This window comes from Balaenoptera acutorostrata, chromosome 19 (assembly GCF_949987535.1).
Source record: "Balaenoptera acutorostrata chromosome 19, mBalAcu1.1, whole genome shotgun sequence".
NCBI lineage: Eukaryota > Metazoa > Chordata > Mammalia > Artiodactyla > Balaenopteridae > Balaenoptera > Balaenoptera acutorostrata.
The window spans coordinates 65,807,397-65,826,298 of record NC_080082.1 but is presented as its reverse complement, the minus strand read 5'-3'; the positions used below and the strand labels follow the sequence as shown (position 1 = coordinate 65,826,298).

The following is an 18,902-nucleotide window of genomic DNA, read 5'->3' as shown; positions in this document are numbered from 1 at the left end:
ACATCCTTGATATTTTAGTACATTTTTACAAACTGTTGCCATTGCAGAAAACTGCACAAAGGTACATGGGACATCCCTGTACATTGTTTGTTTCTTTGTTTTTGCAATTTCATATGAACCTACAATTATTTTAAAATTTAAAAATAAAAATCATATATATGTGCGTGTGTATATGTACATATATGTGGATATACACACATACACATACAGGATGATGGAGAAGCAAATGTGATGTATCCAAATAACATATTGTTACTTGGCAGTGAAAAGAGATGAACCCAGGAGTTCCCTGGCAGTCCAATTGTTAGGACTCCACACTTTCCCTGCCGAGGGTCCAGTTTCAGTCCCTGGTTGGGGAACTAAGATCCCGCAAGTGGCATGGCGCGGTCAAATAACTAAATAAAATGTTTAAAAAAAAAGAGAGAGACAGAGATGGACCCATGATCTACATTGATATTGATGGATTTCAAAACTGTGCTGAGAGAAAGGAGCCTTACCAACAAGAGTACATAACAAATAATTCCATTTATATAGAGTTCTGTAATAAGTAACCTAATCTTTGATGGAAAAATAAATTCAAACCGTTGTTTTCTTTAGGACTGGGGGTGAGGGCTGACTGGGAAGGAGCATGAGAGGACTCCCTGGGTGATGGTAATGTTCTATATAACTCGGTAAATATCCATTTACAATTAGAGCATTTCACTGTATCTATATTTTATATCAAAAGGATGGACTGTTAGGAATTCCCTGGCGGTCCAGTGGTTAAGACTCTGGGCTTCCGCTACTGGGGGCCTGGGTTCGATCCCTGGTCGGGGAACTAAGATCCTGCAAGCCGCACAGCAAAGCCAAAATAAATAAATAAATAAACTGTAAACAAATATTGAACTCCGTGATTAGCATGCTGAATTATTTAGGGGAAGTGTACAGATGTGTGTAATTTACTTTGAATGTATAAAAAAATAAGATGGATTTATGGGTGGATAGAGGATCATATCCTGGTGCTAAGTTTACAGCTGTCCCTTATGAAGTTTATACTATTTTGCTGTTTATTTGAAACCTTCACAATAAAATAGGGGAAAAAAATCAGTTGCAGATGGATCGCATATGGATTACAGAGGGATTTATCTTTAAATGGAAAAACCCTCAATGGACATAACTCATATGAACAAAAGCTCTTTGAATTTCTCAATTACATTTAAGGGTGTAAAAAGTGTTCTGAGACCAAAAGTTTTGAGAACTTCTAGCCTAGAAAAATATTTGCTTATATGCATTATAATACGTAGACAAAAACGTGTATAGTATCATTGTTGTACCTGTCCCAAACTGGAAGCAACCCAAAGGCTCAGCAGCGGGAGAATAGCTAGATAATTTATGACAATAGAATTCTTAACAGCAGTGAAAATGAGTAAGACAGAGAACATGCAGTGACGTGGATGAGTCTTACAGAGATTTATTGTGTGAAAGAAGTTAGACCAAACAGATTCCATAAGATATGATTGCATTTATAGAAAGGTATATAATACAGGAAATTTTCGACTATATGTCGGAGAATTATACACTACAGGGAACGCTATCAGGAAAAACCATTAAATGATGTCCTAAGAAATAGAGGATTGGGGCCTCTCTTGTGTCTCTGGAAGCCACGTAAGAGGCAGATAGGGCCGAGGGACATCCCCTCCCGCCACTCTGAGAAAATAGAAGCCTTTACAGGAAGTATTTCAATCCAAAAGCTGCCATTGTGTGAGGGATCCTTTTTGAGAAAATAACTAAAGGTCTGGCTGAAGCAACTTGATGAAGAATCAAGTTTGTTGGTCTCCCTTTGTGCCCAGTGAAAAGCATGTTGTATATTATGGACAGTTGTGCAAATCTGAATCTTTCTTTAATGCAGGGGAGAAAGAGTTCATGCATTTTACTGTTGTCCATTCCATACGTAACTAAACGTAAATTTAAGTTCATTAGTTTTAAATATTATTTGTCAGGCTTAATCAAATTTCCGTTTTGCTTCACAGTCTATACAGGGTCATCGCAGCATGTGTAACAGCAGCGTCTCCTGCAGTGCCTTACCTTACTGAGGATTCTCAAAAAAGTGATTCTGAGAGTTGTGACCCCTATACCATGAGGAAGAGCTTTGATTACACCCTGAAAACCTGGTACTGTGTCTTGGAATCTAACAGGATGAAAAAGAGCAAACTATAGGGCACCCCACTAATCTCCAAATACCAGGTAAGTTTTGTGTGATTTTCCAAATTGACAGGAACTACATCTGAGAGGTTTGTTGTTTTTTTTTTAAATATTTATTTATTTATTTGGTTGCACCATATCTTCATTGTGGCAGGTGGGCTCCTTAGTTGTGGCATGCACACTCATAGTTGTGGTGTGCATGGGGGATCTAGTTCCCTGACCAGGGATTGAAACTGGGCCCCCTGTATTGGGAGTGCGGAATCGTACCCACTGTGCCACCAGGGAAGTCCCTTTTTTTTTTTTTTTTTTTTTTTTTTGATGTGGACCATTTTTAAAGTCTTTACTGAATTTGTTACAATATTGCTTCTGTTTTGGTTTTTTGGCCCCAAGGCATGTGGGATCCTAGCTCCCTGACCAGGAATCTAACCCACAGACCACTGGGGAAGTCCCCATCTGAGAGTTTTTTTAGATCTCTTTTGAGCAGATCTTGTTGCTGCTGGAAAATGTAAAATGAACAAGGAAAGGATAAATAGAAGCAAGGAGTAGCAAGGACTGAGTAAGAAGGGGTCTGAGCAAAGTCAGTATTTACTGTTACTTTGAGGTGGTTCCGCCTGGGAGGGGATCCCATCAAGGTAGGGTAGGAATTGTTTCCTCTAGGGGCGCGTCATGTTCCCATGTAAACTGAGATTAATCAGAGCGGGATCAAGCCCTAGACCACAATTTTCATTTTATAGTTATGAATTGGAATAGAAAGTGACTCAATGTTTGCAGTCTGCAAATGTCAGCTGGCAACCTTGGTTTACTAACTGGAAAGCATTTGGATTGGTTTGACATGAAAAGTACTCACCCCTTTCCCAAACCTAAGTCCTGTGAGAATTGAAGTAATGGGAGAATTAAGGATTCTTCTTTGTCTACTGTGTATTCACAGGCAAAAAGAATATTAGGGATAAACAACCAGGACCTACTGTATAGCACAGGAAACTATACTCAATATTTTGTAATAACCTATAAGAAAAAGGAATCAAAAAAAATAGATACATATTAATATGTATGTGTAACTGAATCACTTTGCTGCACACCTGAAACTAACACAACACTGTAAATCAACAATACTTCCATTTAAAAAAAAAAGAATATTAGGGAATATATGAATTTCTATTAAAAAAATGGGAAAGGTAAACCCAAAATAGTGTGAGCAAGCTTTATAGTGGAAAAATTTGGTGCACAATTGTATACACATGTGTGTGTATATACATTCTCAAGAAATGAACTATATTGCCTCTGCATTCAATCTGATACAATAGGATGTTTTGTTTGAAATACATAGAGGAATTCCAGCCTCACACAGTTAATTGTGAATATCCCATGAAGTCTTTGGAAGACTCCCCTATACATTCACAGGAGAATAAAACTGAGTAAAGAAACTTAAAAAAAAAAAAAAAAGAAATGAAATATAATTCCAGTGGTAATATAGAAAAACCAAAAAAAAAAAAAATTAGTGCCATAAAATCCCTGAGTATCTTACATAAAATAAAATCTTAAATTGAAATTCTTTTTTTCTTTTTTTTTTGGCAGGGGAGGCCCGCACTGTGTGGGCATGTGGTATGTTAGTTCCCCGATCAGGGATACTATTTCTGTTTTTATTTATTTGTTTATTTATTTATTTAGGCTGTGTTGGGTCTTCGTTGCTGCATGCAGGCTTTCTCTAGTTGCGGCGGTGGCGTTGGGGGGCTATTTTTTGTTGCGGTACGCGGACTTCTCATTACAGTGGCTTCTTTTGTTGCGGAGTATGGGCTCTAGGCACATGGGCTTCAGTAGTTGTGGCTCACAGGCTCTAGAGCGCAGTCTCAGTAGTTGTGGCGCACAGACTTAGTTGCTCCGCGGCACGTGGGATCTTCCCAGAACAGGGCTCAAACCTGTGTCCCCTGCATTGGCAGGCAGATTCTTATCCACTGTGCCACCAGGGAAGTCTTATACTATTTCTAAATGTCCTCAGCCATTCCTGAAGGACGTGGTAAAACTAGGTTCACGGTCTTTGTATAACTATTTACATATAGGTCCCAATTTGGCTAAATCTAACAGGGCAGTTTCTGGGTTTTTTGTTGTTTTTTTTAATACACTTTTTAATACATTACCTTAATCAAAACTGCCTCGGAGATGGGACTTCCCTGCCGGTCCAGTGGTTAGGACTGTGCTTCCACTCCCGGGGGCATGGGTTTGACCCCTGGTTGGGGAACTAAGATCCCACAAGCTGCGCGGTGCTACCTCAGAGAACTGGCACTTGGTAGAAATTTGCATGTGAATAAAGAAGGAAATGGGTAATTTAGTGCCCTGTAGAGGACAGATTTATTACACCCCATGAAGAAAAAAGCAATCTTTGCAAAGCTGCAAAGCGTAACTTAGAGACACGCGTGTCATGGGTGACGAGAACGAAGGGGCTGAGAGTCGGGAAACATAAAAGCCACGAACGCAGATGTGTTCACCAGCCATAGGGCTGGATTCACACTTAGGACTACACAGAAAGTCAAAATGGAGGAAAGAGAATAAAGTAAAACAAAGGAGCTCACCAAGATCAGGATGGTGCGTGTGGCTCTGGCCTCATGGGAAGGTCTCAGGGAGAGACATTTGCCTCTCGGGGAGAGGCTGTTGCTGTGAATGTGTTGGACTCACTGCTTGTGTCTGTGCAGGACAAGGACCATGGAGCCACTAGCCCAGACTATGAGACACAAAAATACAGTCAATGAAAAATATTATGCTTGCCAGCAGTAAGCTTGTAAGTTTGTCTGGAGTGGGCCCAGAACAGTATTCATATATTTTTCCAAACTTATATTTTTGGTGTTGCTTGGGCCATGCACCTTTATAGCAACATGCATATTTACTAGGAGATTCAGGATCCAGCAAGAGGAACAGCAGAAGCCATTGTACTTTGGGATTCTAATTTTGAGCTCCATCCACTTAGAGCTACTGGGACAAAGTTGTTTTTGTTTTTTTTTTAATATATCTTTATTGGAGTATAATTGCTTCACAATACTGTGTTAGTTTCTGTTGTACAACAAAGTGAATCAGCCATATGCATACATATACCCCCATATCCCCTCCCTCTTGAACCTCCCTCCCATCCTCCCTATCCCACCCCTCTCGGTCATCGCAAAGCACTGAGCTGATCTCCCTGTGCTATGCTGCTGCTTCCCACTAGCTATCTGTTTTACATTTGGTAGTGTATATACGTCGATGCTACTCTCACTTCGCCCCAGCTTCCCCCTCCCCTCAAGAAGCCACCAAGGAGGCAGGTAGTGCTGAGGGAAACCCCTCTGCCTACTCTATGAAAATAGAAGACAAGTTTATATCCAGCAACGACCAGAAAATATTTCAGTCCAAACGCTGCCATTTCCTGAGGGATCCCTTTGGAGAAAAGAACTAAGCAGTTGGCTAGGACAAGTTGGTTGAGGATTTGGTCTGTGCGTCTGAGACTTCGTCCAGTGATCAAAGTGAAAGTATAAAAACAAAGAAGTGAGGCGTTTCCCAGGATCCCAACTTTCATCTGAGTGAGGAAGATAATCACCCAGTCTAGGTTAGTAGAAACCATCACATCAGTACCTGAGGGATAATGTTTAATTGTAGTCAGAAGAATCTGAAAAAGAAAAGAAAGACTATATTAAATCTTATTCCCAGAAGTGTTCAATGCTTAACCTGACATTAAAAACAAACTGAGGGCTTCCCTGGTGACACAGTGGTTAAGAATCCGCTTGCCAATGCAGGGGACACGGGTTCGATCCCCGGTCCGGGAAGATCCCGCATGCCGTGGAGCAACTAAGCCCGTGCACCACAACTACTAAGCCTGCGCTCTAGAGCCTGTGAGCCACAACTACTGAAGCCCGCGCACTTAGAGCCTGTACTCCACAACAAGAGAAGCCATCACAGTGAGAAGCCCACGCACCACAACGAAGAGTAGCCCCTGCTCACCGCAACTAGAGAGAAAGCCCGTGCACAGCAACGAAGACCTGGTGCAGCCAATAAATAAATAAAATTTAAAACAAAAAAACCTGAGAATGTCTTTATGAAAGCAAAGGGGTTTTTTTTTTTTAATTGAAGTACTTTATGTAAAAGCACAGTTCTGAAAACAATGTAAAAGTAGGGTACCAGTAAACATACTCTGCCATATACACAAACTGTAAAACTTTGCAGCTGTAACAAATGAATCTGGAAATTATCTACACACTGCTATGGAGTTATCATCAAAATGTACTTGAATTGCAATAAAAATCAGGGTGCAGGGAACTTCCCTGGTAGCGCAGTGGTCAAGAATCCGCCTGCCAATGCAGGGGACAAGGGTTCGATCCATGGTCCGGGAAGATCCCACATGCCATGGAGCAGCTAATTCCATGCGCCACAACTACTGAGCCTGTGCTCTAGAGCCCATGAGCCACAACTCCTGAGCCCACGTGCCACAACTACTGAAGCCTATGTGCCTAGAGCCCATGCTCCGCAACAAGAGAAACCACCGCAATGAGAAGCCCGTGCACCACAACGAAGAGTAGCCCCCGCTCCACGCAACTAGAGAAAGCCCTCGTGCAACAACGAAGACCCAACACAGCCAAAAATAAAATAATAAATTAATAAATTTTTTAAAATGCTGTGGAAGGGGCTAGGTGGAAGCACAGAAACCATGTAGAAGATTCTGAGTGTGAGATGATGGTGGTTCTGACTCGGAGGGAGCAGGGTGGGTGATGAAAAGTAGTCAAACCCTGGTAACTTTGGAAGGTGAAGGCAACGGGACTCCTATGTGATAGACGTGAGGAGAGAAACAGAGGCTTCGAGGATGAGTCTGAGAATTTTTGCCTGGGCAACTGGAATATGAGGTGCTCTTGAAAGAAATAGGGGAGGTTGAAGTTGGAGTAGGTTTTTATTATTTTTTAAATTTTTTATTATTATTATTTTTGCCCACACCACGTGACTTGCAGGATCATAGTTCCCTGACCAGGGATTAAACCACTGCCCTTGGCAGTGGAATTGCAGAGTCTTAACCACTGGACTGCCAGCAAAGCCCCTGGAGTAGGTTTTTAGGGAAATAGAAACTTTGGTTACATTTTTGTATGGTACATGTGATGTATACAGAATTAGTACTTTATTTTTAAGTCTTTATTGAATTTGTTACAATATGCTTCTGTTTTATGTTTTGGTTTTTTGGCCCCGAGGCATGTGGGATCTTAACTCCCCAACCAGAGATTGAACCTGCACCCCATGCATTGGAAGGCCAAGTATTAACCACTGAACCACCAGGGAAGTCCCAGTACTTTATTTTGTTTAACAGGTAAAGAATTATGTTAGGGGGAAAATTAGGGTTGGCTTCCAAAAATGTATTTTCTATATTAAAAAAATAAAGTCAAAGGCTTCCCTGGTGGCGCAGTGGTTGAGAGTCTGCCTGCCAATGCGGGGGACACGGGTTCGAGCCCTGGTCTGGGAAGATCCCACATGCCGCGGAGCAACTAGGCCCGTGGGCCACAGTTGCTGGGCCTGCGCGTCTGGAGCCTGTGCTCCACAACAAGAGAGGCCACGATGGTGAGAGGCCTGCGCACCGCGATGAAGAGTGGCCCCCACTTGCCACAACTAGAGAAAGCCCTCGCACAGAAACGAAGACCCAACACACCCATAAATAAATAAATTTAAAAAAATAATAATAAAGTCAAGATTTGGAAAAATAAAAGAAGGAGCTTGGTTATGAACCTATTCAGTCTCAGGTACCTGCCAGACATCTAAGGATAATGCCCAGTAGGAATTAGGTACAAGTCTGAAATTTGGGAGAAGTAACTTGGCTGAATACATCCATTTGAGAACTGTTAGATGGTATATCAGTCATAAGACAGGGTGAGATCCCACAGAAATGAAATAAGAGTTCAGGATAGGAAAACAGGAAGTACAGAAAAGTCTCTTGAAAAACTGTCACACAAAAGTAAGAGACATGAAAGAAGCAAAGAGCATATTTGGCCAAGGAGTAGGCAGACTATTGTTTATAGAAAAGACAGTATTTACAATGCAGTTTGTAAAAGAAAAAAACAGAGCATCAGTGGTTCAAATCAACGAGATCTGATCAACCACAGGGTCAGATCCAGATTGGTCATTTTCTCCAGGAAGTTCTATCCCTTGTGCTTTTCCCATGTGAAGCTGTTTTGGTACATGCAGATATTGTATTACCATGTTTTCACAGTATATTGCACCTTTAATCACCTGAAAGATGATCATCTCTATCCCAAATTATGACAGGGTTTTGAATTTCCTAAAATTTTGTTAAGGATGTTTTGCATCTATGTACATGTGGGTGTTGGTTGGCAGTTTGCTATTAACAGTACTGCCTGATTTTGGTATCAAGTTAAAGCTAATCTCGTAAAACTAGCTGAGAAGACTCCCATCTTACAAAAATAATAATTTGAGTGGAATTGGAATTATTTCTTCCTTAAATGTCTAGAAGAAGTCACTAGTCATCTTGGCATGAAATCATAGTAGGAAAAAAATTTTTTTTAACTTTTTTTTTTGATTGATTGATTGATTTTTGGCTGCGTTGGGTCTTTGTTGCTGCGCGCAGGCTTTCTCTAGTTGCGGCAAGTGGGGGCTACTCTTTGTTGCCGTGTGCAGGCTTCTCATTGCAGTGGCTTCTCTTGTTGCGGAGCACAGGCTCTAGGCGCGTGGGCTTCAGTAGTTGCAGCTCGTGGGCTCAGTAGTTGTGGCTCACGGGCTCTAGAGCACAGGCTCAGTAGCTGTGGCACACGGGCTTAGTTGCTCCGCGGCATGTGGGATCTTCCCGGACCAGGGCTCAAACCCGTGTCCCCTGCATTGGCAGGCGGATTCTTAACCACTGCACCACCAGGGAAGGCCCAGAAAATTTTAAACTACCAATTCAATGTCTATAATAGAGGGCACTTCAGATTACTCATTTCTTCTTCAGTGAACCTGAGTAGTTGGAGTATTTCAAGAAATTTTTTGTCAATTTCTGGTTTTTGTAGAGTTGTTGGAAAGTGTTTTAAATATCACATATAGGGACTTCCCTGGTGGCACAGTGGTTAAGACTCCATGCCCCCAGTGTAGGGGGCCTGGGTTTGATCCCTGGTCAGGGAACTAGATCCCACATGTATGCCACAACTAAGAGTCTGCATGCTGCAACTAAGGAGCCTGCCTGCCACAACTAAGACCCGGTTCAACAAAATAAATAAAATATCACATATAATCCTTTTAATGTCTTTAGTGCTATCCCATCTTTCATTCTTCATATTGGTAATTTTTTTTCTTTTTTTCTGATCAATCTACCTAGAGATCTATCAATTCTGTTGATCCAAAGGACAGTTTTGGAGTTCGCTGATTTTTCTCTATTTTCTATTACCTATTTTATTAATTTCTGCTCTTTATTCTTTCTTTCCTTTTGCCTACTTTGGTTTTTAAATTTTTTATTTATTTTTTAAATCAAAGGGCATGGTTTATTTATTTATCTGTTTATCTATTTATTTATGGATGGCTGCATTGGGTCTTCATTGTTGTGCACGGGCTTTCTCTAGTTGGAGTGAGCGGGGTATACTCTTCATTGCAGTGCATGGATTTCTCATTGTCCTGGCTTCTCTTGTGGAGCACGGGCTCTAGGCATGCAGGCTTCAGTAGTTGTGGCACATGGGCTCAGCAGTTGTGGCTTGCGGGCTCTAGAGCTCAGGCTCAGTAGTTGTGGCACACGGGCTTAGAGTGCATGAGCCACAACTCAAGCCCACGTGCCACAAATACTGAAGCCCACGTGCCTAGAGCCCATGCTCCGCAACAAGAGAAGCCACTGCAGTAAGAAGACCGCACACTGCAATGAAGAGTAGCCCCCACTTGCCTGAACTGGAGAAAGCCCGCACGCAGCAACGAAGACCCAAGGCAGCCAAAAATAAATTAAAAAAAAAAAATGTCTTAAAAAAAAAAGTGCTGAGAATTTCCCAAATCATCAAGTCTTGGGTCTTTTCTGTTTTTCACGTCTTCCCTATATTTACTTTTCCCTATCACATTTTACTATAATCAGTAAGAAGAAACGAGGCCACAACTTTCAACAATTTTTAGAAATTTCCTCAGCTAAACGTCCATAAAAATACTTGCACATGAATATTTGCAGTAGCTTTATTTTTAATATTTAGAATCTGGTGGGGGGGGAACTCCAAATATCATTTAAGATAAATTGATATGGTGTGGTATATCCATACAGAACATTACTCAGAAATAAAGAGAATGAGCTATGGATGATTCTCAAAATCATCATGTTGCAAGACAGCAGACAAAAATAAACTTTTAAGGTTCCACTTAAATATAATTCTAGAAAAGGCAAATTTATCTATACTGAAAGTCAAACAATGGTTGTCTACGGATGGTAGGGAAAGTATTAGGAAAGGCACTGAGAAAGGGTGATGGATATATCCAATGTCATGACTAGACGATTTCAAATATGTATACATATATTAAGGTTTACCAAACTGTACAGTGTGTGCAGTATACTGCATGTTGACTACAGTTCTACTCTCAGTCCCAGGGTTCCTGCCCATGCAGCAAAGACATCAGCTGAAGAGCCCAAGGAGGCACAGAAATTGAGGAAAACTACATTCTTTGCTCTGCCACTGACCCTGGTCGTAAGAATGAGACAGCCCCAGAGAGCATGACAATCTCCATACATGATCGCATCCAGCAATAGTGACTTGAATGTTTATGGATGTGTTTTTAGCATGGGCATACCCATTCTCATTTGCAGCAGTCTCTCCAATCCCAATTATTCACACCCAGTGTTTCTGTATCAATTTTGTTTCCTTCCTGGACACAGTAAGTCTTACAGCCAGTGACTCCTGTACCAGTTTCTGGCCTTCAGGGCATATGGCACTTGGCAGGTCCTGAGGAACAGCTGCCCCTCAACAGTGCCAGGGAATGTGAAATATATGGTGAAAACAAGACACTGAAGCCATGCTGCTCCCAAACATGTTGTAAGTTGTTACAATACCACCCTCCTCAAGGTGATGTCTGGACCCTCTAATAACTCTGAAATCCAGACAAAATCAGATTTTTGTGGACAAAATCCACAAAGCCCTGAATTCTCACCCAAGTTTTTGTCAGCAATGAAAGTTAACACCAAGATTGGACTGAGAACTGTTCTCTGCCAACCTGCTGTTCCATTTGAGGCACACAGTTGAGAGCCCACCACAAACAGTTTACCTCTTCAGTTTGGCAGAGTCTAACGGTTTCTAAACCACTCCAGACACTAAAAAGAACCTCCGAGATTAAAGGTGGCTTAAATAATAAGGTATTTATTACCACACAAACCAGAGCAACATGAGGCAAGTAGTTATCCAGCCTGGGTGACTTGGAGGCTGGAAAAATTCATCACAAGTATCACATGAGACCAACAATGTCCATGAATAAAGTAAACCTTTTCTGCTACCAGAACACAGCTCAGGTCCTCTTGGCTAAAGGTGGATCATGTCCACACCTTTTCTGGTCAGAAGGGAGCAAATGAGGACCACCATTTAATTCAGGTTTCTTATAATTTCCTCCAGGGATTGAAGAGAGTATGAAGTTCTGCCTCCCTTAAGAATATTAGGGTAATTAAGCTGGTAGATCTGAGATGGTTTCAGCCACAGGTACTGACACTAACAAATTTGGCAAGGAACCTGAGCAGGTCTGAAAGTGCAACATAACCCCTGAAAGCTTTCCCTGCACCTGGCATTCATAAATACTCCACAGTATTAATGTCCAGATATATGTGGTTCGACACGATTGATGTCTCCCTCTCTAAAGGCAGTCACAGAGTTCCTCGCCATGAGTTCTGTTGTGTTGGAAGCACTCCTAAAGCCTTCTGGCAGTGTGAACTTTCTGGTGCCTAATGAGATGGGAGCTTAAGCTATACGATTTTCCACATTCATTGCATTCATATGGCCTTTCTCCAGTGTGAACTTTTTGGTGCCGAACAAGGTGGGAGGTTCTGATGAAATCTTTCCCACATTTGCTGCACACAAAAGGCCTTTCACCTGTGTGAACTCTCTGGTGTGCAATAAAGTCAGAGCTTCGACTAAAGAATTTCCCACATTCAATGCACTCAAAAGGCCTTGCCTCAGTATGAATTCTCTGGTGTTTAATGAGGGTGTATTTGTGGCCAAAGGATTTCCCACATTCACTGCAAACATAAGGATTTTCTCCAGTGTGGATACTCTCATGCTGAACAAGTGTGGATTTGTGTCTGAAGACTTTTCCACAATCGTGGCACTTATAAGGCCTTGCTCCATTGTGAACTCTCTGGTGTACAATTAGGTTGGAGTGATGGCTGAAGTATTTGCCACATTCGCCACACTTATAAGGCATTTCTCCAGTGTGAATTCTTTTGTGCTGAGTAAGGTTGTCCTTGCGGCTAAAGGCTTTTCCACATTCACTGCACTCATAAGGCCTTTCTCCTGTGTGGATTCTCTGGTGCTGGACAAGTGTGGCTTTGCGGCTGAACGCTTTCCCACATTCACTGCACTCGTAAGGCTTTTCTCCAGTATGGATTCTCTGGTGCTGGACAAGTGTATCTTTGCGACTGAAAGCTTTCCCACATTCACTGCACTTGTAATGCATTTGTCCAATGTGATAGGCCTCCCTGCTCTCAGTGCTCCTTGTTTTCCTCTTGCTGTGGGTGGCCTTTTGCTGGTGACTCCCCAAACTAGTCTGGAAGTTCTTCTGCTCCTCCTCACATGCAAAGGGCTTCTCTGACAGGTGAGGTTCTTCACAAGCCCTACAGTTCTTCACAAATGAGGTCCTGCCTTTGTCTCCTCTTAATAGTTTCTCTACATTGTACAGCTTCTGGTGCTGGTCAAAGTTTGCACTGAACCAGAATTGTCTCCCACATGCCCCACATGTGTAAGGTTTCAGTCCATGGTGTGTTTCTTGGTGTTCATCCAGGTGCAAAATATCTTTCAAGATTGGGCCACATAAGTCGCAAGGGTGAGCCATATGGTTCGATGAATCTGCCTTGAAAGTATGAACATGTGACACTGCTACAGAAACACTCTGTTCAGAAGGTGCCTCTTCATTCTCCACTCCATGCCAACAACCTGAAAGCAGAAAAATGCTGCTGAACAGCATGCTGACTTCAGTGGGAGATACACATCACAAATGTGTATCTAGCATACCCAGGATTGAGTCCACAGGGTTGCTGGCAGGACAACAGCTTTGGGATTAGGTTAAAGAAAGAGCTGCTGTGCAGTACTGGACTCTGTGGGTCACAGAATGGGGAAGGCCTTACAACAAAGACACAGGATGGGGTGTAGCTCAGGGAGAAGAGGCAGGCAAGCTCTCCAACTCACACCTTGCAAATGACTTTTAGAAGGGCCTTGACTATTGGTGACAGGTGAGTACTATCCAGAAACGTTATGTCCAGGCCCAGAAAATGTGATTTAAAATGAGTAACTGGTATTCAAAAACTATTTAAGGACATGTTTATGTTTCATGACACATTAGCATTGTCCAACAGATGAGAGCACCACAGAGGGAGCAGTAGAGAGCACTGATGAGTGGGGTGGGCAGCCCTGGGTCACAGACCAGAATAGAAGTGACAAGTATGTAGAGTCCAGAATGGGGAGGAAAAGAGAAATAAGGTATGGCCTATAGCCTGGGCACCAAACAGCAGTGGGCATAGGACAGGTTTCTGGTGTTATTTGAACCCATCCTTGAAGTTACATCCTGCCCAGGCTCCCACTCACCAGGGCCTGTCCATGCCTCTTTTGCTGTGGCTAGTCAGGACCTCTCAATCAGGCACTCATCTTTCCCCTGCTACAGTTCAGCAACCACAGAGGATCTAGAAGATACAAGTCACACAGGAAAGACAGGGCAAGCAAATAGGAAAGCAATGGCCCAGGGTAGCCCACCCAGAAGAGATTAAATACAAAATGAACATCTTAAAGGAATAATCCAGTGGGCCCCACAAGCAGTGACCGTAACTGTAATTCATGACAGAGTTAGGCCCAAGGGAATGTCAATTAAAGAAAAGGGACATAATCTGGAGCAAAAAGGCATCATGGGGCTTCCCTGGTGGCGCAGTGGTTGAGAATCTGCCTGCTAATGCAGGGGACACGGGTTCGAGCCCTGGTCTGGGAAGATCCCACATGCCACGGAGCAGCTGGGCCCGTGAGCCACAACTACTGAGCCTGCGCGTCTGGAGCCTGTGCCCCGCAACGGGAGGGGCCGCGATAGTGAGAGGCCCGCGCACCGCGATGAAGAGCGGTCCCTGCACCGCGATGAAGAGTGGCCCCCACTTGCCGTAACTAGAGAAAGCCCTCGCACGAACTGAAGACCCAACACAGCCAAAAATAAAGAAATAAATAAATAAAGTAGCTATAAAATTAAAAAAAAAAAAAAAAAAAAGGCATCATGAGTGTAGACAGAGCCATCCACCCAGAAAGAGGCTGGGCAGGGTAGTATCCACTGGGCTGACCATAAGACTCTTGACCTTCAAATCCTTCCTGGCAATTTTGGGGCAACAGAAGTCGGGAAGCATAGGGAGCATACCCAGCCAAGACCTGGCACCCAGAGGACGTATGTGAGGGAGTGCCCACGGTCTAGCTATAGGAAGGAAATCGCAACTTCTAGGGGAAAAACAGGAAGAGCAGAACACAGCCCAGAAAACTGGGATATGCAGGGCCTTACCCAGGAAAACCGTAAAAGCAAAGCATAGAAGGCACTGCATTGTGATACGAGAGTCTCTGAGTTTTATCAAGAGGCCCCCATTGCTCCCAGGAAAAATACACAAACACACCCTCAAAAGTCACATGATCCTACATGAACAGGACAACAGCACAAGGGCAGCCTCTCTCCCCAGGATTTCCAGTGTATCCACCACACTTTCACATTCCTCCCCAGCTCCCCAACTCAAAACAAGACAGCAGGCCCTGGTGTAACTGATGCCTCCTCTTTCCTCATTTTCCATTAATCATTTCGCCCAGCCTAGAACAACAAGCAAGTGGACAGATAAACACTGTATAGTCTGGGCCTGGCAGGCAGGAACCAACCCTTCTCCAGCCAGCTAGTTCCCATGGGATCCAGAGATTATGCCTCTCATACACAAATTTGAGCTCTGCGTTGCCCTTAAAGCCCTCAGTACCAGAGCCCCCAGGCCATGAAGTCAGATTCCATCTCCATGGACACATCATTCTTTAGATCACACCTCTCTCGTTATCTAAGGAGGCTCCCAAAGTAGGTACCTCCCAGATGTAAACCTGCACATGGCATCCAGAGAATGCTTGGTTAACGCATCCAGGATTACATCCAGCCCCAGTCAATGGCCTCCACTGCCAAACTCAGCTTTTAATTTCTTCCTTCCTTGATTAAACTTCAGCAATTCAGAAGCACGTGCAGATTATCAGATAAAGCCAGACCGTTTCCACCTTGCTACTGCATGCTGGGGATACTATACCCTCCCTCATCAGTCACAGGCTTAACACTTACCACTAAACTCTCGTTCAAAGCCCATACCCACTGGCCTTCTTCTTCTATTTATTTAAAAATAAAAACAAACAAACCCCACCAGAATCCAAGCACTTGTCTCTTACCCCCGTAGCCACCACTCTGGCCCAGCCATCATCAGCAGTCCTCTTTACTACCCCCATAGTCTTTTCTTCACTGCGCAGCCAGAGAAACCCTGACCAGAATAAGATCACTCCCTTCTCTGCTCCAAACTTTCCATGGGTCCCACCACTTTCAGAACAGAAGCCCAGCTCCACAGGCTGCCATTTCAGAGCTGAATCCTGTCCCCTGCTCTCTGATCACTAGACATAATGGAGAACTAAAGTTCCCTGAACAAGACCAGTTCAGTCTCAAGTGATGTATTTGCATATGCTGGTTCCCATGGGCACTGTTCCATACTTCTTCCTATTGCTTGCTGGAAATGGAAATCCTTCCATATAATTCCAGAATAGCTTGCAGGGCACAAGGCCTTTGGTGACACCAGGATCCCCAAACCCAATGGCAGGCAGAAGGGTAGGTTAAGATTCCCAAGACACCATTATCTGCCATAATGGGTTGCTAAGATCATTGAGAGGTAGGCAAGGCTGACTGAGGACCTGTACACTTTGCACTCACCTATGCAGGGATCATAATCGCTTCTGCCACCACAGCAATCTGGCAGGAAGAGGGAACTGGGAGTGGCAGGTTATCGTAGTGGGATCTCAGAGACAGAACTGTTCCTCTCACCCCTGCCCTGCCCTTTGGTGAGGATGATTTCAGATTGTCTAACTTAAGATACTCAGACCTTAGTGCTGCCTCCTACCAGCTATGTGACCACGATCCAAGATTTCTCTGTGTTCTCACGTACAAAGCAGGGATAATGGTGGTATCCACCTAATAGAGCTGTTTATATCAGACGTGTTAGTACGCGTCAAGCGCTCTTTGAATTAAGTTTTACCGTCCACGTGTTTAACAGTTTTGCAACTGTTTTTGGTTCAAATGAAGTACGTAATAGGTTCTTTTAAGTTCTGGGTTTGTTTTTAAATCTTTAATAAAACTTGGTATTTAAGACTTTTCATTGTAATCAAATACTTAAGAGACAAGTTTTTCAATCAATTAAGCAGTGGTATAAATTTATCATACCTAAATATTTTTAATTTTTAACTGCCTGCTAATGTATACTTGCCAGGTATACACTAGATCCTTTCACCAAACCAGCCTACCTGGTATATATTTCTCTAAAGGTGAGCATGCTGGTGGCCCTTCATTAGAGGTGTTCATCATCTCTCCTCACCTGAGGAGTCAGGGAACTGATGTAACAGTGCCCTGGATTGGGGTGGGGCTGCTCCACTAGCCTGGCTGACTTTTCCTCGGCTCCACAGAGGGGCATGCTGAGTCCACAGAGTGGCAAATTTATAGCACCTTACACCTTGCTCTCCATCTCAGGTCAGGTTCCTAATACCCTACAACCCTCTCCTCCTGCTGACACCAGCCACAACCCTTTCATATTCCAGGAACTCTCCTTTCTGGAGGAAATCTCAGGGACGTCCACCCCTTTTCCCTGTACTCTTTCACCTCAGGGACCACATAAAATAACAACCTTAACATTCTCCCCCTAAATCTCATCTCCAGGCTTTGATAAGACCTCACTCCTCAGAGGTCTCCAGCCCAGCTCGCTCTGCAGAACTCCAGACCAGCATATCCAAATGCCCATGTGACGCCTCTACTGTGAAACACTATGGATTTACCATGTCCTAAGTCCAACTCCTGATTCCCCTGAAAGGTGCTTCCCTCGTCCAACTTACCCATTTCCATTCTTTCAGATGTTCAGGGGAAAAACAAAACTGAGGTGGCCCTTCACATCCCGTTTTCACTCACAGCTGTATCTAACGCACCAGAAAATTCTGTTGGTTCTATCTTTAAAATCTCTCCAGAATTTAATGATTTATCCAGTCCCAATCCGTCCCCTGCCACTGTTCTGGAACAGCCACCACCACAACGTTCCTGGAGTTTGTGGCCTCCTGACCGGTCTCCCTGCCTCCATCCTCATCATTTCCACCCCACCCTAGTTTGTTTTCCCTTGAGCTTTGGGAATACTTTTAAAAATCCCTGATCACATCATGTCCCTCCACGGCTCCCAACGTCCTCCTAATGAAAGCACTCGCCTCACCCTGACGTTCCAGGCATGACTACTACTCACACTCTCTGCTCCCTGATGTGAGCACCCCAGTCTCCCGAAAGTTCCCGGCTCAGTGACAACCCCAAGTCTTTGCTCCTGCTAGTGGCTCGGCGGGGTACCACTCTTAAACGTCTCACCACACTGGCTATTAGAAATGGCGGCTCCATCTGCAAACGCCCTGGAGTCTGGGCCACAAGAGCCTCAATAGGCACCACTCACTCGGGGTCCTACGATTCGAAGGTGGGGGGCGAGACGCGTCAAGACCCGGGGAACGCAGCACCCACCTAAGCGGGTCCGTCCCCAAGGCCGCCGCCATCACAGTCTGGACCACACAGATTCGGGAGGGATCCCAGGTCGGTAACCAGGCATAGCCGTTGCTCGGCCAGGCGGCGGAATTCTCGCGAGCGCTGCCACCACCGAGCCACTCTGCATCGAGGACAGTGTAGCCTCTCGCGCCTTCTCACTTTCCGTCACCGCTGAATCGAACCTCAGCTCCCGACGTTATGCTCTGATGGGTCGACCAGGAGCCAACAAAATGTCCGCCGCGAAGAAGATGCCGGAAGTCCCTCCCAGACGACTTCCGCACGTACGGAAATGCCCTTAAGAGTGCCGCCGCTGCGCGGCGCACGGGCTTCTGGGTAATGTAGTTCCCGCTGAGCCATCGGCCGCAGCGACTGGTTGACGCCCTCGCGTGGAACCACAAGGGACGCTGGGGCCTCACGGCTCCGAGGACGGGGCGGAGCTTCACTCTTCTTAAGAAGCCCACGCCCAGTTTCCGTGTAGTGTACTCTGCAAGGATTGAAGAAATGTTTAGAAATGTTCTCTCAGATATTCCCCAAAGCTACAAAACCTAATGGACACACCACATCAAATGTCACTTTGAATCCACTCATAGTCCACTCATATTTCCTTGTTTTTTAAATACTTACAGATGGAAGAGAGAAGCAAAGATGCAATTATGAAAAAATGAGTAAATTATACGATATGCTGTATGATGATAGGTGCCTTGGGTGAAAAAAGCTGGATTTCGGGGCAAAGCAGGGAATGAGACGGTGTAATATTAAATAGAATAGTA

General features: G+C 44.0%; 2 protein-coding genes across 3 annotated transcripts in view; both read right to left on the bottom strand.

Moving 5' to 3' along the window:
- Window positions 1-11,462: 11,462 nt before the first annotated feature.
- On the bottom strand, window positions 11,463-18,250 carry LOC103009007 (zinc finger protein 134). 2 transcript variants are annotated; one of them, XM_028164804.2, is made up of 3 exons: window positions 18,112-18,250; window positions 13,911-14,005; window positions 11,463-13,262 (listed from the first exon to the last, which is right to left on the bottom strand). In XM_028164804.2, the coding sequence occupies exon 3, from the start codon at window positions 13,159-13,161 to the stop codon at window positions 12,022-12,024; it is 1,140 nt and encodes a 379-aa protein (XP_028020605.2). In that variant the 5' UTR covers window positions 13,162-13,262; window positions 13,911-14,005; window positions 18,112-18,250; the 3' UTR covers window positions 11,463-12,021. The 2 variants fall into 2 exon arrangements, with proteins under 2 accessions (XP_028020605.2, XP_028020606.2); XM_028164805.2 differs by lacking the exon at window positions 18,112-18,250 and having other exon boundaries at window positions 13,911-14,214.
- Window positions 18,251-18,479: 229 nt separating this feature from the next.
- LOC103007753 (uncharacterized) overlaps window positions 18,480-18,902 on the bottom strand; it is a 45,342-nt gene continuing 44,919 nt past the window's right edge. The window contains 1 exon segment of the mRNA XM_057533755.1: window positions 18,480-18,616. The gene's annotated coding sequence lies outside the window, so the exon portion shown is untranslated.

Bases quoted from the DNA above. Each gene is read 5' to 3' on its own strand.
- LOC103009007 (XM_028164804.2), bottom strand. From the start codon at position 13,161: ATGGCTCACCCTTGCGACTTATGTGGCCCAATCTTGAAAGATATTTTG.